This window comes from Talpa occidentalis, unplaced genomic scaffold (assembly GCF_014898055.3).
Source record: "Talpa occidentalis isolate TD23 unplaced genomic scaffold, MPIMG_talOcc4v2.1 talOcc4.11, whole genome shotgun sequence".
Taxonomy (NCBI): Eukaryota; Metazoa; Chordata; class Mammalia; order Eulipotyphla; family Talpidae; genus Talpa; species Talpa occidentalis.
The window spans coordinates 71,675,699-71,699,151 of record NW_023601104.1 but is presented as its reverse complement, the minus strand read 5'-3'; the positions used below and the strand labels follow the sequence as shown (position 1 = coordinate 71,699,151).

General features: G+C 41.5%; 1 protein-coding gene across 1 annotated transcript in view; it reads right to left on the bottom strand.

Annotated features, from left to right (window-relative positions):
* Positions 1-23,166, bottom strand: part of MTHFD1 (methylenetetrahydrofolate dehydrogenase, cyclohydrolase and formyltetrahydrofolate synthetase 1) — a 54,134-nt gene extending 30,968 nt beyond the window's left edge. Inside the window, exons 1-8 of the mRNA XM_037503489.2 lie at positions 22,928-23,166; positions 11,382-11,466; positions 4,771-4,830; positions 4,284-4,337; positions 3,392-3,528; positions 3,161-3,261; positions 1,427-1,563; positions 302-413 (exon numbers count right to left, since the gene is read on the bottom strand). Of these exons, the coding sequence (XP_037359386.1) occupies positions 302-413; positions 1,427-1,563; positions 3,161-3,261; positions 3,392-3,528; positions 4,284-4,337; positions 4,771-4,830; positions 11,382-11,466; positions 22,928-22,968 (727 nt within the window). The 5' untranslated portion in view covers positions 22,969-23,166. The remainder of the gene's footprint in view (positions 1-301; positions 414-1,426; positions 1,564-3,160; positions 3,262-3,391; positions 3,529-4,283; positions 4,338-4,770; positions 4,831-11,381; positions 11,467-22,927) is intronic.
* Positions 23,167-23,453: the final 287 nt, after the last annotated feature.

Here is a 23,453-nt window from a genome sequence, read left to right as displayed (position 1 = left end):
AGAGTGATCTTTACAAGAAGATAAAGTGAAACACCCCCCTACCCCCGTGGCTGCTCTCCTTGAACCCCATCATCTCAGGAGTCACACAGTACAGTGGCTCAAGTCACAGACTCTGCTGTCACACTAATCTGCCTTCAAAAGGCAGGCAACCAAGCCATCCACTCCCGGCATGCACCTTCGGGCAAGTCCACAGCTCCAAAACATAGCGCTTCAAGTCCCCAATGGGACAAGGGGTTCTCACTTAGGCTGCCTCTGTTGAGCCTGCCCCAGAAAGCTGCCTTCCTCCTCCAGCAACACTCACCTGGGACGTAATTGATTCCACAGTCGATGACTATTGCCCCAGGTTTGATCCATTCCCCTTTCACCATTTCTGGCTGACCTGTTGCAACCACTAGGATGTCACCTTTATTTACCTAGGAGAAGAAATTAAACATTGGAACATACAAGAAAATCTACAGTGGAAAGGATATCCTTGAGTTTAGCAGGAAATTCTTCATTGGTAAGGGTAAGGGTAAGACAGGCGCTCATAAAGTGCATGTGTGAGAGAGAGGGGCTACATGTAATGTGGGGCTAAGTAATGGGGGAGGAAGAGGCACAGGGGTCCAGGTTGAGGCGGACATGGTAAGGGCACGCAGATGGACCTTAGTGGGAGTCAGCTGGCAGTAGCAAGAGTATTAACAAGCAGCCCATGTAGGTGATAGGGCAATACTCAAAGGTGACACTGGGGGCAGAGACATCAACCACTTGACAGGGGTTAGGCCTCAAATGCCTGACAGCTGTGTTTGATCCTGCACAGAGGACAGGAAAAGTCCCCTGGTACTAGACATTTTACTGGATGGGGAAATGGACTAGAACCTGCAGGACTGGGAAGAGCAGGGGCTTCGAGCCACAGGCCTAAGGCGACATTGCTATATCACTGCTCTCTCTCCCGTGGAATCGGGAATCACCAAGTAGTAGCAGAGCAGAACACTACTTGGTGTAGATTAAAAGAGAAAGTGCTAGACCTCTCTCTACACTTAGTACCACACTCAACAGTGATGTGTACACTGAGAATTCTTGGTCTCAGGAATCTGATTCCACGGTCAAGAAAACATCGCAACAGATGTCAGCCTAGTAAGCCTTTGGGATCTGCCTGCCAGGGGTCAATCCTGGTTCCTATTCTGTTAATCTCTATCTACCATGAGGTGGGCTGGTACATAAAGAATATGGTCAAAACAGAACCTGTACAAAGGTGAGCAAGTCTTGAATTCGAATTTCTTCCTTTATCTTGTAAAATGAGACAAGATTCAAAGCACTGTTGTAGTGATTAAATGAGATAACGAGGCAAAGCACATGGGAGTTTCTGGCACTTACGTGTTAGCTACACCCCTGTGAGAGCGTGTGATTGCACACACAGAGAACAGCCCCTGTACTCTGGGCCCCTTACCTCCTCGCCGAGATTGGCAGTCTTGGAGTGGCAGGTGGTCACTGTGGCATTGTTCCACAGAAGCAAGTCATGCATTGGGGCCCCGACTATTTTACTGCGCCCGACCACCACAGCATGCCTTCCAGCAATCTGCACCCCTGAGGAAAAAAGCCAGCATGACCAGAGAATTGGGGGAAACTGCCCTCCTTCACATGCCACCTAAATGGGAACTTTCCGAACAACTGCACTAGAACAGGTTCTTAGCATCAAGAGACATCTTCCTAAAAGCATTCTTCCTTTGGCAATAATTCTGCAACCCCAGGGTTTCAGCTACAAATTAGAATGTGGACATGTGTCCTTCTTGCTGTGGGTTTGGGAAGCAGCATAAGCCAAGATCCAATCATTGAGTCATGGGGGAGTGGGAAGAAAACCAACTCTCAAAGCAAAAAGAACCCCTGACATAAACAGCCATATGGAAGAAGACTTAAGATTAAATTACACGGGAAAAACAGTTATAACAAATAAGAGAGTAGAAGATGTTGAGGGAAGAAACAGAAATTAGATTAGTATCAGTAACTCTAACTTTGGTAAGTTTATTTATGCAGTTCCTCATTCAAATTTCTCTTTTGGCTTAGGATCTGAGACGTAGGGTTGTTTGTAGGGAAGTGATAAAAACTGTAGCAAGAAGCCTTCTTTCTGCCCGCTCAGCATCCACTTCAGGTCTGACATACTCAATAGAGATGGTTTCAGTGAGTACCCAGAAGAGGACAATTGACCATTCACCACCTGGCCAATAAAATCCTATTCCATGACTATAAGGCACAAGGATGGAACAAGACTGGAGCTGCGGGCCATGATGCAGAGCCTGAGAGGGGAGGAAGGCAGAGACTGAGGACCTGAGGACTCCACATGCACCTCTACCCAGCCACAGCTAAGTGGACTCTTACTTAAAGTAGTTTGTGCTTCTTGCATAACATTAATTTTATGCAAAAAAGACGAAGCTTCTATATAATGCTAACATCGGGAACATCTCCAAGTTAAGTCCTCAGAGTTTGAAGTGTTCATAAATTTACTATGAGTTTTAACACACTGTTGACTAAACATGCCCTAGAATATGAATTTAGCTCTAGGACTAAACAGTGATCGAAGGCTTAAAGCTTGACCTTTTCTTGCCAACCACAGAAAATTTTCTTATATGCTGGCTAACACTTTCCATGTGAAACTTCTGGTCTACTTCCTTTAAATAGGACACACTTCCTTTGCTAAAAGTATTCATGCTGAAATTAAAACACCAAGATGCTAACTAGGTAAAGGGGCGATATGGCCAACTGTTCAAGAGACTCGTTTCCGCCATCTGTCTAGCCCTAGAACTACCATGGAGAACGGGGGCCCACTTCAGAGGTGGGGCTCGTCACTCTGTTCCCTGACATACGATCTGAATTCTTTTAACCAAATAGGTTATTTTTCACACAAAAGTTGCTTTGAGCTCAATTAACCCTGAGTTCAAATCTAGGCTCTGCTCCTTCTTAGACAAGTTACTCAATCTCTCAGAGCCTGTTTTCTAGGCTGCTGAACAATAACAGTTCCTACTTCATGGGGCTGTTGAGACAATTGAGAATTGAAGTAAAGTCCTTCAGAGACACAATGGGTCCTGCATTGATCAAGTCCATTTATTCTGGGTCCACTGTGTACCTTCTCAGTACCTCCACATGTCAAGACCAGACTCCAAGAAATGGTGCTTTGTTTAGCTTGTACCTGTCTCTTTGATGAGTTCCAAGCATCCTTTAGGAGTACAAGGGACAAAACAGTCATTTAGGTCACCTCTAGCAAGTTTTCCGGCACTGATGCTAGTCAACCTAAAATAATGAAAGTAATGAAGAGGGAGATAAAGGTAATTAGGTGCCCTTACATTTTACAAGCAAATATATGATGTGTTCCCCAAATAGGAATCATGCAATGAGATACAGAAGGCCAAGCCACACTCACCCATCCACATCCTTTTCAGGGGCGATGGCATTGATCACTGCTTCCGTATCAATGGGATTATCTGAATCTAAAGGGAGCTGCACTATGAACCCATGTACAGAAAGGTCTTCATTCAAAGATGTAATATACTTTAGCACCTAAAAGTCATACCACGCACAATTTGTATAAGACATAGAAATCAAAAAGGCAGAGAAACTCTTTTTAAGTCAAGTCAGATTGACCCATGTTCCCCTAAGAGTTTAACTGTGGTCCTATCAGAATGTATTTCCCTTTGGATACTGAGAGAGGTTTTACTTTAACACAGAATGTGATCTTCAGGTGTCTGGTAAGAAATCCATTAAATGAAAGGGCCAAGAACTTCGGTGACTCATTACTGCAACAGTAATGCCCACATTAACTTCACCCAAATCAAGATTTCTGTGATGACAAAAATGTTCTATCATTTGCACCTTATAATATAAGAGCAGCTACTGAAATTTGAATGTGTCTAGTAGGAACTGAATTTTTAATCTTATTTCATTTTAGTTGTGGGACTAGTGGCTACTCTATCAGATGGTGTGGATGTAAAACATTCCATCACTTTGGAAAGTTTTTTCCCCTCCTGCCCTTTCACAACTAATTCCCCAACCTACAGGCAACCAAAGTTCTGACTTAAATCACCAATGATTTGTTCTGCCTATTCTTAAATGTCACACAAAAGGAATACACAACTGGTATTTAAGAGGGAAGGAACAACAGGCCAAGGATCCATTTTTAGTGAACATCACAGGTGACTGGAAATGATACTGTAATCATACTCTGAGCAAATGCTCTAAATCTATCAGCCCTAAAGTTCTACCAAACGGAAAACCACATCAGCTGTCCTCTAAGCAATCAATTCATAACAGCTCACCTCAGACTCTGTGGCCGTTCTTGGTAACTTTATGTGAGTGGCTTTGATCCCAATCTGCAGAAAAGAACATTTAAAGCAGGCATATGGCAGGAGAACTTAAGGCATGGGCCCATTTCTTTTACAGATATGACGAAAACAAACCAAGTGGCGTTTGTTACTCATCATTTCACCCTTATATGTTCTGAAGACTTAGTCTCTCGTTTTGACCCATTCATCATTGACTTGCTAATTGTCATCCCTGTATGCGAGCAGTTTTTTGTCCACTATTCCTCTTCTTGGGGACCAAGCAAATCACTGATTAGAGAATATTCAAGGGCAAACCAGCGCCTGCAGCTCTAAGTCACCCACTTCTGACTTGCAAAATAGATCAACCAAAGTCTGCTGTGGGCAGTGAGATTTACTGGAGAGGGGAACAAAGGGCAAAGGGTGCAGGTGGGGTTGGGGTGGTTGGGGAGGAGGGTAATAGCACCAATGGCCTAGGTGTTACCTCTTCAGCAGCCTTCAGCTTCACATTTATATAAAGATTGGAATCATCTCTGTCGCCAACCTAGAATAATGAATACATGCAAATCAGATGCTTAGGAAGAGACAAAGTGTACGGAAAAGCTTCTAAAATTTTAGTTTTGATCAAAGGAATGTTCAAGCATGCGATGCTTGTTGCAGAAAACTTTTGCAGTAGAATAAGGAGACTGTCAGGGCAAGATGGAGATGTGAACACAGCTCGCTCGAAACAAAGCCCACCCAGAATTCACTTAAAATGTCACAAGAGGGCCTCCCTGGTGGCGCAGGGGTTAAAGACAGCGCTATCAAGCTATTACTAGCCACTGCAGCACAAGTTCGATCCACGGCCAGCCAGGGAGCAACCCACATGGGGCAGCTGCCCTCTCCTGCCTCGCCCACTGCTCCCCTCAGCAGTGTATTTCAGTTGATGTGCCTGTTCTGCTCCCCACCGTCTCTGGTAAATCCTCTCGCCCCCCACAACTCTGGCTTACACCCAGTTCTTGTATGCATAAATAAATAAATCTTTAAAAAAAAAAAGTCACAAGAAAAGTAGTGGACATGTGCATGGATCTTGGAAATGAAGGGCAGTGGAGAGCTCTCATGCTAGACCTCACAGAGAAGAGAAACCAGCCAGGGTCTATCTCTCAGGGGACAGACACCTACCTGAGGCGAAGGGCCGTCTGCTGCCCTCGGGACAGAATGCCAAGTCCTGTGAACCACTCTGCTAGATCCTGCTATGCGCTCTGCTTTCCTTTAATCATGAGCATATTTATAGCTTTTCATTGTTACCATTTACCTGTAAAATTTTACTTACAAGTATTTTTCTATGATCCAATGGTTAACATTTGTCCTTTTCAAGATTAAAAATCGTCTCTCAGGGTGATATGCCACAATAAATGTGGCTTCTCTCCAAATACAGAAAATATTACAGAGGGAGAAGTGGTAGGTTCCTCACACCAAAGAGAACTGTGCTGGGCTCCTTTTAACAGAAGAGCCGCAGAGAAAGAAGTTGGTTTTAGTAGCTGTATTCCCACTGTGTCACACTGCTGCTCCCCTCAGGCTCATGCCCTTCCTCTTAGCTTCAATTGTCCTTATACAGAGAACTCACAATTTTGCTGGGGCTAGATTGAGCCTCAGTAGTCAGGAAAGTCCTTCTGTGGGGAATTTGGTTTCTTTGTGGGACATATGCACATAAGTATATCAATGAGATTTGACACTCAGAATTTAATATCCTGAGACTTTTAGATCATACTCAGAAAGGAGATGGTTTTAAACACAAGGGCACTATTTTTCAGACTTTCATAAATGTTCATTATGTACAATTAGTTATTTAGACTTAACTCTTAGATTAAATGATTTCATTGCTAACTGTCAGTCTTTTTTTAGAAACTACAACTTCTTTGTTCTACAATTTATCTCCCTTCATCTCTCAGGCAGCTGAAATGCAGCGATGTTACTTTTCCAGAAAAGGTATGTGTGCTTTTTTTCTTAATCTATGGGTATCTGGAAACAATTTTCTGCTGTCTTTATGCTTGAAGGATCTAGCAGGTTGGGTCTGAAGTCTTGACAGTCCTCTTCAGTGCTGTAACAGAAGTCTGAAGTGTTTTTGCTGTTACTGTTCCTTTATAGGTAACTTTTCTGTATGGATATTTCTGGAGGCATTTTTTCTAAAATTCCAAACAGCTACATGTTTTTTTAATTTTATTTTTTTAAGATTTATTTATTTATGCATACAAGAGCTGAGGTGCAGGCCAGAGGTGTAGGGTGGTTAGAGGATTCGCCGGAGACAGAGTGGGGAACAGAACAGGCAGACTAACTGAAATACACTGCTGAGGGGAGAGCGGGCAAGTAAGGAGGGGTCTGCTGTGCCAAGTGGGTCACCTCCCTGGCAGGATCGAACTCAGGATAGCTTCATAGTGCTGAGACTTAACCTTTTCACACCAAGGAGGCCCCAGCTACCTTCTTCTTCTTCTTTTTTTTTTTTTTGAAGGCTTAATAGTTATGTTTATGAACAGATGTCAAAGTTTCATTGTAATCCTAATGCAGAAAGACTTCTTAGGTGCCAATTCAAAGATTCACTCTCAGTCTAGGCATTATATAGGGGGAAATGGTTATATAATCTTTGATAGACTGGATGCAAAAAGAATGTTTAGCTGAAGAACAGTAGATTCTTGACTGACAGTCAAGTGGGTAGGTGGAAGACTGGTTTCCCAGAACAAATCTTACTTCGAAATATAGTTTATCAAGAAAATCACTTAAGTATTTTGTCAGGAATGCTAATTTCTTCCTTAAAGGAGGTAAATTACATCATCCAAACTGGGTATCATTCCAGAATAAGTTAGGGACAATATTTTTTTATACCAGGAGACTGCAGTTTCTTGTAAAGGGCCAACAGTATATATTTTATGTTTTTGGGCCACACACTCTGTCACATTCTTTTTCTTCTCCTTTTTTAACCCTTTATGATGTGGGCCATAGTTCACCAATTCCTGTTTTATACCATACTTGGGTATTGGTGTACTCATTCATATTTCATTCTACTTCAGGAAGCTTTTCTAGGTATTCAGTCCAGTTGAATTTTATTAATTTAACTGTTTTGTCTGTGTCTTTTGTGAAGCAAAATGAGTACTACATATAAAATACTTTGAGTAGCTACTGGTGGGAAGCAAATATTAGTTATTAAATTCTAAATATTAAAGAATTTTGTATTAAGGGGATAAAAAGTAGGCTCCTTTGTATCTCTTATAATGAAAAGTCTCAGCTTTCTCTAAATATTCAGTAGTTTGGCAAGTTACCAGTCTGTTGCTTTTTTAAATTCCAACTTTTAGGTGTATATATACCTGGGCCAGGTTATGAGCTCCTTTAAGCAATGATAAGAATTAGAGAAACAATGGGGAAAGTAAATGGGCTTTGGAGACCTGGCTCCATATGCCAAACTCAGTCCCTTCCTGACTATGGCGTTGAGAAACTTCAAGATATTTGGTCATCTAGTTACTGTGACTAGGAAACAGTTCCCACCTTGTAGGGACAATATAAATATTGGAACAACTTGAAACAACAAGTGATATAAACATAAACCATTTAAACTATTGCAGACCCTGAATGTAAGTAGTACTGTCACTCCTCTGTAGAGGATGGGGAGGGGGTATAGTTGTATGGATGGATTGTCATCAGATGTACATTTCAGTGAGGGCAGCCACTGTAGTTAAGAGGACTGAATGAAAGCATCTAGATCAGAAGCCTCAGAACAGTAAGCAGGTGACTGCAGTGACTCCAGGAGGTGGGAACAGCAGAAATCAAAAGATTTCAAGAGCCAAAAGAGGAAGAATCAACAGCACAACAGTTGGTAGTGGGATGTGAAGAGTGAGGGAGAGACATTCTAAAGAGATGAACTCAGTTTTCTGACTTGAGTGTGTTGAAGAGATTGGTGTCAGTCACCATGATGGAAAAATCAAGGAGTCTGTGGCTGCAGAGATGTGAGTACAACATAACATGTTTGTCTTGCATCATAGGAAAATGTTGAGTCTGGGGCCTCCCCTGGTGGCGCAGGCAGTTGAACAACGCACTGTGAAGCTGTCTGCAGCGCCAATTTGATCCTGGCCGGCCGGTGTGGGTCCCACATGGCACAGCAAACCTCTCCTGTTTTGCCCGCTGCTCCCCTCAGCAGTGTATTTCAGTCACTCTGCCTGTTCTGTTCCCTGCTCTGTCTCTGGTGAATCCTCTCACCCTCCCACACATCTGGCTTGTACCCCAGTTCTTATATAAATAAATCTTAAAAAAAAAAAAAAAGAAAGAAACTATATTCTAAAAAAAAAAAAAGAAAAGAAAAATGTAGATCTGGTGCTAAAGTGCAAGATTAAAATAACCCATCATTGGTTTATTGGTAAGAACATAGGAGACAAGCTGCAGAACAGTGTTTATATAATAAAAACACTTGCAGTCAATAAAATTCAAGTATGAGTTTAGCAAACGAATGAACTAAAGAAAACAAAAATGTCATTAGACTAAAAGGCAAATTAGTGATTACAAGAAAGGAAGCGGGAAAGGGAGTGGGCAAATTGGGTGAAAGGGTGGTGAACATAAAGTTATATAATATTATAATGTAATGTTACTTCAATTAAAAATTTAAAAATTTTTGGGCCTTCCTGTGGCCTAGGGTTTACATCTTAGCACTATCATCCTATCACCAATAAGGTCTGAGTTCCATCCCCGGCCAGAATGCTGACCCACATGGCACAGCAGACCTTGCCTGTCTCACCCGCTGCTCCCCTCAGCAGTGTATTTCAGCAGTTCTGCGTGTTCTGCTCCCCACTCTGTCTCTGGTGAATCCTCTTACCTCCCACATCTCTGGCCTACACTCCAGTTCTTCTACATCATAAATAAATATCTCTTAAATTTTTTTCCTTTAAATAAATAAATAAATAATTTAAAAATATGAGTTTAGAAGTCAGCCATAAAAACAGGAAAAAATATTCCAATAGTGGGCCTCCCCGGTGGCGCAGCGGTTGAGCGCTGGGTTGCGAAGCTGCCCGCGGCCTCTGTGGCGCCGGTTCGATCCCCGGCTGCTCCCCGGCCACCGGAGGAGGGTCCCACATGGCGCGCAGACCTCTCCTGCCGCCCGCTGCTCCCCTCAGCAGTGTACTTCGGTCCTTCTGCCTGCTCTGCTCCCCGCTCTGGCTCTGGTGAATTCTCTCACCCTCCCAAGCTTCTGACTGTACCCAGTGCATGTATAAACAAACAAACAAACAAACCAGCAAACAAATAAATAAAGCATGCCTCTATAAAAAAAAAAAAAAAAAAAAAAAAAATATTCCAATAGTACTAAGGAAAGATTCATAGAAAGATATTTTGCCTGTGACACTCTTTCTACAACAAACAATTCACTAGAACCAAGAAATAACTGGTCCCCCAAATGTAATAACTACACACCCATAACATAAGTCTTTGATTTTTAAGTTATTTGTGAAAAAGGGAAAACCTAGTGCAGCAGAAAACACACTAGGCAGAACAACAGGCCTTCTGTGCTGTTCTCAGTGAAGGCCTCTCAGATAATCAACAGCACCGAGGGAAAATATTTAAACACAATTCACTATGAAATTCTTTTTTTTTTTTTTTTTTTTAATTTTATATGGGCAGTCTTTTTTTTTTTTAAAGATTTATTTATCTATTTATACAAGCACTGGGTACAGTCAGAAGCGCGGGAGGGTGAGAGAATTCACCAGAGCCAGAGCAGGGAGCAGAACAGGCAGACTGACAAAACACAGTGCTGAGGGGAGCAGTGGACGGTAGGAGAGGTCTGTGAGCCATGTGGGACCCTCACCGGTGGCCGGGGGATTGAACTGGTGCTGCAGAAGCTGTGGGCAGCCTCGCAGCCCAGCGCTCAACTGCTGTGCCACCGGGGAGGCCCTCAATATGAAATTCTTGATGAACAAAATGACAAAAACTTAGCAAGGGATTAAATGACATGGGTGGAAACACATATACAGAGAGAAATGTGAAGAAGCAGAAAGTTTCAGATGAAAGCTAATCGTTCCCTGTCATCCAAATCAACCCTTCAAACATTCACTTGTTCAAGTGTCCATATGATAAATATTTACTGAATGCCTTCAACTACATGAAACTAGCTAGAACTTAGAGAGAAAACCCTGGAGAGAGGCCTAAATCAGGAAACATTCTCCCATGTAGACATGGGCCTGGGTGTGCTCACTTAGGAAAAAAATAAGGTGGGAAAGAGCTGAGTCCAGAGGCATGCAAATGCCTTAGGTGTCAGGAAGATGAGGAACTATAAGGAGACATTTGATTAGGAAGATGTGCTCCAGAAACCAAGCATCCAGATTTAGAGTTACTGACCTAATCCAGGTTTAGATTGAATTGATATTTGGGGCCAGATGAAATTGCGATGGTTCTTAAAGTATAGTTCACTCACTTTTGGCAAGACCCTAAGACCATCTCAAAAGATTCTTGAATACCAAACTATATATATGTACATGTAAATATATATATATAAAAATCCATATAAAAAAAGTTCCTAAAGGTCTACATTTTTAAGCATATAAAGGAGACCTAAAGTCAAAGTTCAAGAACACTGAACTAGGGGCCTCCCTGGTGGCCTAGGGGTTAAGTCTCAGCGCTATCATCACTACTGCATGAGTTCAATCACCCAGGGAGCTAACCCACAAGGCAAGCAGACCTCTCCTGTCTTGCCTGCTGCTCTCCTCACCAGTGTATTTCAATAAATGCACCTGTTTTGCTCCCACTCTGTCTCTGGTAAATCCTCTCACCCCCACCCCAATGCACCTCTGGCCTGCACCCCAGTTCTTCTATGCAAAAAATAAAGAAAGAAAGAAAAAAGAAAGAAACACTGAATTAGGGACAGAGCACCCATAGAAAACAGCCTGAAGCCAGACATACCAACATCTATGAACAACATCTACAAACTGAGCTGAGAGGGGAAGAAGCCTCCAAAGCACAACTGAGATGTGAGGTTTCACAGAAACACACACACACATAAAGAAATGAAAGTTTCGAAGTTGTCTTAAGTGCTGTTAGGACAAGATTAAGCAAGAGGATATTAATGGAAATACATTATCATCATACCTGTAAAATTGCCAGGCCTGGTGTGAAACCAGGTACTTGTTCCCTCATCTGAGTGACTTGGCTTTTCAGTTTCTCCCTTATTTGCCTAGAGAAAATGAGAAGGTTGTAGTTAACATTTAATGTTGCAAATACAAATAAGCAGTATGGATTATTAGAGGTATTTCTCTTTTAAATTAAAACCATTTTTACTGAAAAGAAATTATCTGGTATAAGATGTATCATGAACTCCCCATCAATTTTCTAAGCCTAAGTAGACATGGATCTATCGCCTACAAGTATTTCTAACACCTAAACTGGGCTCTAGGCTATGGGAACCATTTAAAAACATATTACTCAATGGCATTCAAAATCACAGAACGAACTAATTAAAAAATATTTTTAAAAGATTTATTTATTTATGCATACAAGAACTGGGGTACAGGCCAGAGGTACGGGGGGTGAGAGGATTCACCAGAGGCAGAATGGGGAACAGAACAGGCAGATTGACTGAAATACACTACTGAGGGGAGCAGTGGGTAAGTCCGGAAAGGTCTGCTGCACCATGTGGGTAGCTCCCCGGCCGGGGACTGAACTTGTGCTGCAGATAGCTTCATAGGCTGTGTCTTAACCCCTTGCCCACCAAGGAGGCCCACAAATAAAAATATTTACCAACACTCTGGAAGGCTGCTAATCCTTATCTTTCTCAGCAGTTCTACTCTCTAGTTGCTATTCAAAAACTGTTTCAGGAAAGAATTCGAGTCACACCTTCCACTCAACATACACAAGTAAGATATTCACAGGGCATCCCCATAAAGCTGAATGATAATAAATGAATTCCTACTTCAAATTCAGTATATATTTAGGGCCTCCCTGGTGGCGCAAGGGGTTAAGCACAGCACAGTGAAGCTGTCCGCAGCCTCTGTAGCATGAGTTTGATTGTTGGCCGGCTGGCAGGCTGGCTAGGGAGCTACCCACATGGTGCAGCAGACCTCTCCTGTCTGGCCTGCTGCTCCCCTCAGCAGTGTACTTCGGTCATTCTGCCTGTTCTGTTCCCTACTCTGTCTCTGGTGAAACCTCTCACCTCCCAACGCCTCTGGCTATACGCCAGTTCTTGCATAAACAAAATCTTAACAAAAAAAAATTTAGTATGTATTTAAAAAGCATGTTCTAATTCACAAAAGAATTTTTCTTACAAAAAAATTTAACGTAAGGTTAAAAGTATAGCCTCTTGTGAAGCAAACAAAAAAATTTATCAAAATACAGCTTCTCAACAATATACAAGGATATCAGGTACATTAAATTGCACTCATAAATAAATATTCAAAATAGCCCAGTCTTGCCCAGTTATGATACAGTCATGACCTTGAACAGGATCTGTCACTCTTGAAGGACCAGTTTTGCCACTTGCCTTTCTTCCTCCTACACATTTTAACAACACTTGACATAAAAATATATACTACCATCAGTAAGACCTCTTCCTTCTTTCTATTTTTGTTACTCCCAGCTCCAATTCTCAAAAAAACCCACCCTAAACAGGCACTGGAGTCCCTGGAAGTAGATTATTAGAGTTGCCTAATAAATGGTAAGAATCTTGAACTGATACACAAAATCATACCTAACACTTAAAAATTTAAATCTAGCTTGTGACTTTGTTTTTCCAAATGAATCAGATGACCCCAGTTTATGACAGTTCAATGTACAATTTTTTGACATTTTGATGGTGTGAACATAAGCACTGAATAGAAACCACACAAATTTTGAAGAGCAACAGCTCCCTGTCAACCATGTGATCTTGAGGGTAAACAACCCATACTCTACAGACTGTTTTTCACTTTCAGTACAATATTCAGTTACATGAGATATTCAACATTTTATTGTAAAATAATCTAGCCTTGTGCTAATTTGCCTACTGGAGGCTAATGTAAGCATTCTGTGCATGTGTAAGGTAGGTGAGGCTAAGGTATAATGTTTAGAAGTTTAATGTATTAAATGTAGGTTAAGAAAATTAAATGCCTTTTCTCCCTGTGATAGTTTCAACTTACAATGGGTTTATTTGGACATAACCCCACTGTGTGTCAAGAAAAATCTATATTCTATACAATAATATTGTTCAAAAGAGGGATTAACACAACATTGGATTTTTTAAAACTGGGATTTGACCTGAACAGAGGTGTCACTTCTGCTCTGACACATGAGAACAGGAAACATTGCAGCTGCCAAGTTTTCATAGGCTGCCACAAAAACTCCCAGCAGCTCCCAGTCTTTGCTGCTCCCCTGCATGATAATCAGATGTGGAATTTGAGTAACTGAGAAGGCCTCTTCTGGAGACCAAGTTTCCAGACTCCACTCTCCTCCTTTCCCTCCCACCATTATATTAACACAAAGTGTTAGACAAAGCTTTCTACTGGTTATCCTTAACACAAAATCCATGGAGAAGAAAACCCAACCAAAAAGGTTGGATTCTACATAGTATATTAAATGTGAAGCACAAAAAATGCCAGGGTTACAGATGACTCTGAGGTTTTGGGGGTTGTGAAATGATGCTGGAAATGTGAAACATTACAAATATTTTCAGGTACAGAGCGAATTTCAAACTGATAAGGTGAATTTATTTACCAAATGTTATAAAGGATTCTAGAATACATGAGTATTCAAGACCTGAAAAAGGAATACAGAGACAAAAGTAATACTTACACCCAACAAATAGCAAGCTACGGAAATCCAATATTACAAGGTGGTATGGGCAGAGAATATTATTTCAGTCTAGTAGGTTAAGTAAGAGGTAAGAGCAAAATGTTCTGTTTTCTATGCTATAATTTAAATGGGTCTAAGTTTACAATTTATTTTTCCAGAAAAGGATTATAGTTTGAGATCAGTTACAGTGACTTTCTTAAACTTTCCCCAAGAAACAGGGGAAAGGCCTATATCCTAGGCCTATATCCTATATCCTATCCCTTGCATTAGCAAGGGATATTCTTCCAACTAGAAAGATTTGCTTAAAAGTTAACATTTAGGTCTCTTTATGAGACATGACCAGAATAGCAATGAGACATTTCCAAATGTACATAAACCACAACCAGCAAGAACTAGACAAGCCCAGAACACCAGAGCAATAAGTGGAAAATTTTCTCCTCTAATGAGGAAAAAAATCAAGATAGCCATAATGAGGCCACCCAAATCCCTTAAATTCCCCTCCACCCCCACCCCATGCCTTGGTTTTCTGCGCTGGCAATTAATCAAAAAATCCTAAAATGAAAAGAAAAATAATGAAAGCCAAGTATCCAATAAGCCTGAAGTTAAGAAACTGTAAAAGAAGAATATGAAGAACATGAAAAGTTAACACTCCCTCCCTTGTGTCTTTATTTTAGGGCTATAAGGGAGCAAAACTCTGCCTCCTCAAAATGTCTTATTGGCATAAGTATTATTTCATAGGAGGGACTCTGAAGACTGGGTGAAGGTTGCCTTTTCTGTAAGACACTGACATGGAAGAAGGAAAATCTCTCATTAAGGAAGTTACCCTCATTCTTTTGGGATGACCTAATCTTTTTAACTCTGATCCACAGGTAAGATAGAACGTAAATCTATCTCCACGGCCTTGCTTATAAGTACCTCTGCAAGAACTATCAGTCCTACCCTCTATTCCTTGTCTTAGCTGAGGTTATTTAAAGGGGTGACTGAAGGTACATGGGTGACTCAATCCTCCTGGGTTTCTCCAAAATATACAGGAGATACACATGCTATTATTATTAAACCTCTGTTTTCTCAATCTCTCAGAAGCTTATTTTGTTGTTTGCTAACCTAGAATCCAGAGGGGTATGCAAACATTTCCCCTGTGTCCCAACAGAGTCAAGAGCAGTGATGAACGGTGGAAAACCCTTTAATTTTTATAGCTCTTTATTTCCAGAAAGTACAACAGAACAATTTCCAAATCCTTCACACCTCTAAATCATCAGAAACGTCCTTGATTGCAGAAGCCTCCTATTTATATCCTAGGCCTATGAGTTATATACCATCCTGATAGATTCAAGGTTAAGTGGAATCAAAACAGAACCTTGGGTCCCAGAATAGTAGAACTACACATGTCAGAGTCACCCCGTCAACATTCTCAAAAGCCTAAGAGAAGAGATATCTCAATTTTGATATAGGAGAAATCTGTAAGAGAGTGCTACTCAATGTGATTAATACAAAGTTATAGCAAACCATTAGTTTCTCTGGTCTGGAAGGAGAAATACTAGAAAATATAATTATAGTCAACTAGACAGAGCAGATGTAGTTTTTACTAAGTTGCTACTGGCATCTAGTGGGTAGAGGCCAGGGATGCAACTAAATATCCTGCAATACACAAGACAGTCTTTCACAACAAAACATCCAGTCCAAATGCTAATAGTGTTCAAGGTTGAGAAACCCTGCTGTTGGCAACTAAAATACGATGTGGGAGTTGTCTTTCCTTTCTCAGGGACAAAAATAAGGTGGAAATCATTTATATCTCAACCTGTCAAAATTTGCTTGAATGTGTATGGACAAGAGTGATTTGTATTACTATCATTTTTCTCCAAGTTATCTTCACTCACATAGTTTTTAAAATGCCTAGTCAATAAAAACCAAAGGTGCATTTCCCTATAGAGTCACATTACCCTGAAGAGTCCTAGTCAGACTAGTAACCCTAAATAGTCACCCAGACTTCTTTGGCCCAAGGTCTAAAGGTCTGTTACAAATGCCTGAAAAGGTCCTTTGCAATTCCAACTTGTTATTTAACATGATGACTTCATTTTCACATTTTGTGACTGAGAAAAAAATCATTGCTAAAACACCTAACAAGGTTATTTGAACAGGAAGAGGACACAGTAAAAGGTATTTAGCTAAATGGCTAAGAAATCAAGATGATGAAAATAAAGCTGCCATAAGGCAAAAGGAGCACAAGCGTAGAGTAATTCTCAAAAGATCCACAGAATATGCCATCAGCTGTTAGAGGAGGTGGCACTGGCAAATTTAGCCAGTGAGCTTTGAACTCCATCCCTAAGTCTCCATACTGCAACATCTCGATACAGCTCCCAGCATGCTCAAACTACTTCCTGAATGGTGGGGATGCTGGGAAGGAGCAAGGTGGCCAAGGTGTGGACAACAGGGAGAAACAAGAGCAGCATTTTCCTGGTCTTTGCTCTTTGTGGCTTTAGCATTTTGGCAGGTGGGTTCTTCAGAGACAGGTGTTCTTTTGGCCCACTGGTGGATTTAGCTTATACGGTACATTTTTTTAAATAGACTTTTTAAAAATTTATTTATGCATACAAAACTGGGGTTTAGGCCAGAGGTGTGGGGGCTAAGGGGATTCACCAGAGACAGAGTGGGGAGCAGAGCAGGCAGTTCTACTGAAATATACTGCTGAGGGAGCAGTGGGCGAGACAGGAGAGGTCTGCTGCGCCATGTGGGTTAGTGATAGATAACTTGATAGTGCTGAGACTTTAACCCCTGCACCATCAGGGTGGCCCTTATATGGTACATTTTAACAGTCCTCTGTCCCATTTCTTTGGGACCTGCCTAAACCCTAGCTTGTGTTCCTACCAGTATGTACTCTGGACTCTAGTTATCTTGACAGCTTTGCTCTTGAACTTTGGCTACCCAGTCTGGGCTTTTGTCCACAAGGGGATGCGAGACTTCAGAGTTTGACTGGGAGGTTGTAATTGGAAATTCTTCTTTCTCTTACTTTCTTTCTGTTAAAACTCTTTGAGTACCCTAGATTTTTATTACCTTGCTTTAATGCACCTGAGTGACAAGAACCTTATAAGGGACAACATAGATTTTTCCTTTTAACAGTTAGATGTCCCTGGACACCCATCAGTTTTGCTGAATCTCTTAGTAACTGATCAGGAAAAAAGCAAGAATGTTCATCTCAACATAGAGAGATTTTCTAAACAGGGACAAAAATTTCTTTTGTTTTTTCTAGCAAAGTAGATTGTTACACAATTATTATATAAAATTATTATACTTTATAAAATACCATTATATAAGTATAATATGTTATTACATAATGTTATATTTATTCATCACAAGTTTTAGAAATATGAAGTACCTCAAATTAAAAAAAAATTTTTTTTGAAAAAAATTTAAAATGTAGTTCCTTGTAAAAACAATTGTGATTGTGAAGCCACCTAGTATTTTAAGAAATATAAATATTTCAAATTTCTACTTATTTAAGTCAAATTAAAAAAAACATTACCTTTTTTGTTGAAACTGTCTTTACATATCACTAGTAAAATAGCAACAGCTGTATCAGTACATAAAATAATCAACTACTATTAGTGCTTTCTCTATTATGTTAAAGAATAAAACATTTAACTAAGATCATAATTCAGCACACATATTTACTAAACTGGACAGGTACTTCATGTATATATATCTGAAAGCATAATGTGAATCTATTTTATGTCCCATGAAAATTTACAATGTAAAACTTCCCATTCAATTCTCTTAAACTCTCTCAAATACCTGTGGAAAAGGTAAACTGCCTGATTTATGACATAAAAATAGCTAAATGATGTAAAATTCTATTGAATTCTCAAATTCCTAGTGAGAGTGAAGGTCATCATAAATCCATATACATAATGGTACAATAACTACCTATTTTAAGCTTCTAGATCAGTTTCTCTGTTTTAGTACTGTTGATACTTGGACCAGATAATTCTTTGTTGTGTGAGGCTGTCCTATGCAATGTAGGGTACTTAGTGGGTTCCCTGGCTTCTACCTTTACATGTCAACAGAACAGAATCACTCCTCTCTCCCAAATATGACTCCAGACAAGGTGAAAATGTGCCTTTGTCAAGTGAGTCCTGGGCTGAAAGATGGCAAAACTGCCTTCTGTTTGAGAACCAATGAGGTAGAGGGGGAAAATGACATTAGGAAACCAGATTGAACTGGTTGAAAGAGGTTTCATAGAAGGTTGGATTTTAAAAGGGTATAGAATGTGGTAGACTGAGGGTCACTACTCAGAGAGGAAGAGCAGGCCAAGATGTCTTATATAAGAAAAGCCACACAAAGATCTTAGCTTTCTGCTTCTAGATAAGACTAAAGTACTTCAGGTAGAATACTCAGGTCTAAAATATCTCTTACTAAATAAGGACTAATACTTGGGCACCAACGCCAAAACAAAAGATCAGTTATTAAGTTAAGTCATGCAAGGCAATGAGATAGGTTTCTGACAGGTTCTGGCAAAACCATTCACAGAAATGCCAGCAACCCAAAGCTGTACCTCTCCTGCTTTGGCTTGAGGGAAATAACTTTTCAAGGAAAAAGAAAAGCTTAGCTAACAAAGCAAGGTTTGACTTGTCTCCAGCCAATCAAAATTGGACTATCACCTTGAAATGACTTTCTGAAGAGTATTGTTTTGGTATCTCCCAAACAGATTAATCAGATCGTCTATCTCCTCACAGGGAGAGCATAAGTCATTAGATAAAAGTTTGCAACTCCTGGAAGCAAGGGACAGACAGACAAGTCTTTGGGGAGGAAGGAAAATACACTGAGTCTGTCACTAGTCTTGGAACTCTTGAGCAAGTCACTCACTATGGCTCACAAATCCCTAAAGCTTTGGAATTTCCTAAGTGTTGAGAGTGATAAAGATGTCTTTTTTTAGGTGAATGTGGTTTTGGGGAAGCATTTAAGGATGTGGGTCAAGAGTCAGGAGGAAAAAACCATATTATTAAAGGGTTGGAACTGCCAGTCCTAATCCTGGATGCCCAAGGAGGAGAGAAGGCCTGGAGGTTGAATCCCCTGTCCTATTCTTCCCAGCAAGTAAGAGATTTTATAATTCAGGGAAGAAACTGTCTAGGACACTTGAAGGCTTGCAAGTTTGTCCCCAGATAGATCCAACAGTTGGTAGCAACTGAGAAAGCTAACCTGAGAATTTGTGGAATGAGAGACCCTCTCTAGGAACTCCAGAAGCCAGGCTACAATGTAAGAAGCTCACTTATCTTTCAAGTGACCTTGGCCAAGCAAAAGAGGAAAAGTGGGGACACACAGCCCAGAGACTCTACCTTCAGCTCAACCTACTTAAGGGGTAAGAAACACCTTCTAGTTCAGAGTCCCCTGGGCCATGGCTGAAGGGTCAGCTGCCTCCAGAAGCCTCAGCAGAGGAGCTGGGAACTGTATTACCTCATGAGCCAAACAGGTTGTCTCCCCTTCTAGAATTCTCTCTGAGGAACTGTGAACAGTATCAGCTGCTGGGGTCAAGCTATCCTGGCCAAAGTGCCAAGATATGGCAGCCTCTGAACAAGTCACTTTATAAGCATATTAAAGAAAAATCATCTGTAAGCAAAAAGAATCCTAGTCTTAATAGTCTTTTATGCCTTGTTAGTAGAAACTGATACTCAACAACAGGCACTGTAAAAGGGGTACATTAATTCTGAGCAAGCTGGCCAGAGAGACCCTTTCGGTACCTGAGAGACCCTTTGGGTTCCTGGAAGCCTTTTCCAAAAAAATGTTTCCATAGTCAGACACATTATCCAAACAATGTTTCCAATACCTGTGGCCAAATCACTGCCATACTGTTCTTCAATGATGAGAAATGGATTTAAATTTAAGACTTTAGGTAAATGATTCTCAACCTTAACATGCATTAGAATCATAAAGAATTTTTAAAAGTTTTTTAAAATATTTGAGTCCAGTGGCTTATTGCTAGTAATTTCAATTCAATCAATCTGGTGTGGGCACTAAAAATAGGTATTTTTCAAAATCATCCTATGAGTCTGAATTGGTAAAACTACCTTGGAAATATTGGGCAACTTCTAAAACTGATCACACATGTTCTATTACTACACAATTCTACTCTTCAATATGTAACCAATAGAAGCGTACATGTTATATATTCCACCAAAAGATATGTAAAAGAGTGTACTTAGCAGGGGCCTCCCTGGTGGCCTAGGGGTTAAGTCTCAGTGCTATCATCACTACCGCCTGAGTTCAATCCCTGGTCAGGGAGCTAACCCACATATGGCACAGCAGACCTCTCTTGTCTGCTCCCCTTACAGTGTATCTCAGTAAATCCACCTGTTCTGCTCCCTACTCTGTCTCTGGTGAATGCTCTCATCCCCACCCCTGCACCTCTGGCCTAGACCCCAGTTTCTCTATGCAAAAATAAATAATTTTTTTTAAAAATGCACATAGCAGTACTATATAATCACCAACAAGTAGAAAACTACATGTCCATGAATATGCAGTGGCATATCCATATAATAAAATAATGAGACTAAATAACCTATACATACAAGCAACATGGAATCTGCAACACAATGTTGACTGAAAGAAGCTAGACACAGAAGTATTTATACAGTATCTGTTATTTATATAAAATTCAAAAGCAGGCAGCACTAATCTAGTGTTAGAAATCTGATATTAATTACCTTTGTGAGGGATGGTTCTGGATGCAGGTAAGAGGGGGGCTACTAGTATGCCAATAATCTCATTTCTTGATCTGGGTGCCAGTTATTAGATAAGTTCAGTTGTGAAAAGTTCATTGAGTTATAAACTCATGACAGGTGCATTTTTTTTATTTTTGGTTTGTATTTGTATTGAAATAAAAATAAAAATAAAAAGCTCCCTAAGTGATTTAATGTGCAATTAATGTCGAGAACCACTGAAAAAGATTTCAAACTAGCTATCACTGGCCAAAAAATAAATGAACCAATTATCCACATACGCTGTAACTAATTGTTACTCATTAATGCAGCTAACATGTACTGAATACTTACCTGCTAGGGACAATTCTAAATGCTCTTATCATTTAATTCTCCTAACAAATCAATGTCCTAGACAGTTTATGTTACATCTGAGGAAATGTTAGCGCAGAAAAGCTAACATTAAGGCTTTTAATTTCCTTAAATGCCACAATACCACTACTAAGGTGTTAGAGGTTTCTAGGTGTTTTGAATATGGACAAAAAAAGACAATGCCCTTATGGAGCTTACAAATATATTTAACTTGGTCTCCACTCAACCAAAGCCTATTCAGGGAGCAGCCTACCTATTTTCTGCAGCCTGTCAACAAGCAAACCTAAATTATCTTTACCAGTCTTTCTAAAAGACTTCATACCCACACGTACATATTTGTGTCTGTGTATATATACATATATGGCTATTGGTAAAGGGAGTAGATTTGAATATAAGCAAACAAAAAAGGAAGATCCAGCAGAAGAAACAATGTAGCACAGCAAACCACAGGTTGAAAAGGAGGTAGCTACAAGTATTGTGATTTCTAGTCTAAAAGACTTAGGTTCTGCCTCACCAAAATGGAAGATGCACTACCATCTAATTTATCTCTTACCTTTGTTCACCAACTTTACCTTTTAGGAAACAATTATTTTACCCCAGTGGAAGTTTTAACACAGATGACATTCTAATTCCCTCAAAAAACCTTCACCCACAAAGTTATAGGATATTGTTCAAAGGAGAATTACTGCTGTCACTTACAGCAGTTTAATAGATAACTGGTGAGGTCAAAGAACCTAACAGCAGCCACCAGGAGGGTCACATAAAATATATTCTTCCCTCTGTTACTCTCATCTTTCCCCACTAGTCACCTTCCCAATAAAAAATAGAAGTGTTACTTCCTGGGATTATGTTTGGCAATAACATCCACTAATGAATATTCAGAGCTCCTGTAAGGGTAGAACAGGTAGAGGTCAAATGGAATACAGAATGCTCTCAGGACTCAGGAGCCAAACTATTAAGTAACCATGGTCAGGGCAGGGAGATGCTGTTGGAGAAGATGAAATTGAAGGAAAAGTAAAAGTTCATTGGGTTCTACTTAGCAAAAGACTAGCATTTTAGAAAACGTTAGGGGCTAGGGCCTCCTTGGTGGAGCAAGGGGTTAAGCACCGCACTACAAAGCAATCCGTACCTTCTGCAGCAGGAATTCGATCCCGGGCTGCCCAGGGCTCAATCCACAGGGCTAGGCAGCCTGACTCACCCGCTGCTCCCCTCAGCCGTGTATTTCAGTCAGTCTACCTGTTCTGCTCCCCACTCTGTCTCTGGTGAATCCTCTCACCCCCTGCATCTCTGGCCTGTACCCTGGCTCTTGTATGCATAAATAAATAAACCTTTTTTTAAAAGAAAAAGAAAACGTTATGAGCTAAAAGGAGACCCTCTGTCACTAATCTTGTAACCTTGTCAAGTCTCGTCACTCTGACCCCTTACCACCAAATTATAGAAGAGGTAAAGTTAAGTCTGAGTTCCGATTGCTGTGTTGCTGGAAGCCTCTAGCAGAGAATTCTCTTCTAGCAGAGAATCATCCTCTGCACTTTGGGGAGCACAGCGGGCCGATTAAAAAACTTGCCTCATAAATACAGGCCAGAGGGCAGTCACCAATTCCCGTGCAAACGCAGACTGTGCCTGGGGCTACCGTCTTTGGCAGCACGGGATCAGCCCAGTCTTCAGTCTCAGTACAACCTCCTCCCTCCTCGCCCGTTCGCCGTACCCCAGCTGCAAGCGTCCCTCCCGCCAAGGGGTCCACGGGGCCCCCCTCCCTGTTCAGACTCCTCTCCCGCAGCCCCACACTCCCTAATAACAATGACAGGTGCTTACGCAGAGACCACCTTCCCGTTCAGGATTTCCGCCGGCGCCATGGCCTTTTTTAGTCCGCTGCCCACGATGGACACCTGCAAAAGTGAGGTTCGATTCCCTGCACAGCCGCGCGGGACAACCCAACCCACGTGCTAACAGACCACCCGGGGATCTCAAGCCACTGCGCGTGCGCGTCTCCTCCCCGGCGCGTCCGACCCCCACGGGGGTGGGGATGCGCGTGCGCCGTCCGGAAGGCCGCGGAGCGCGGGGAAGTGGAGACGGTTCTTCGCCGCGGCCTCGGGGTAGGCTGGGCGGGGAGCGGCTGGCGGGCGTGATTGGCTGGTGGGAGCCGCCGTTGCAGGTCGCGCCTGCTGGGCGCCGGGAACTGGCGGAGGACGCGGGCCTCCCTTCCAGCCCTTCGCGGGCGGGGCCGCTCCGGAGCCGAGGGGCGGTCTCGCGGGAGAGCAGTTTCGCGGGCGCGGGAGTGGGGCGCGTCTCCGCACCCCCGGGCGCTGTGGGGACTAGCGCCCGCCACGGAGGCCGCGGG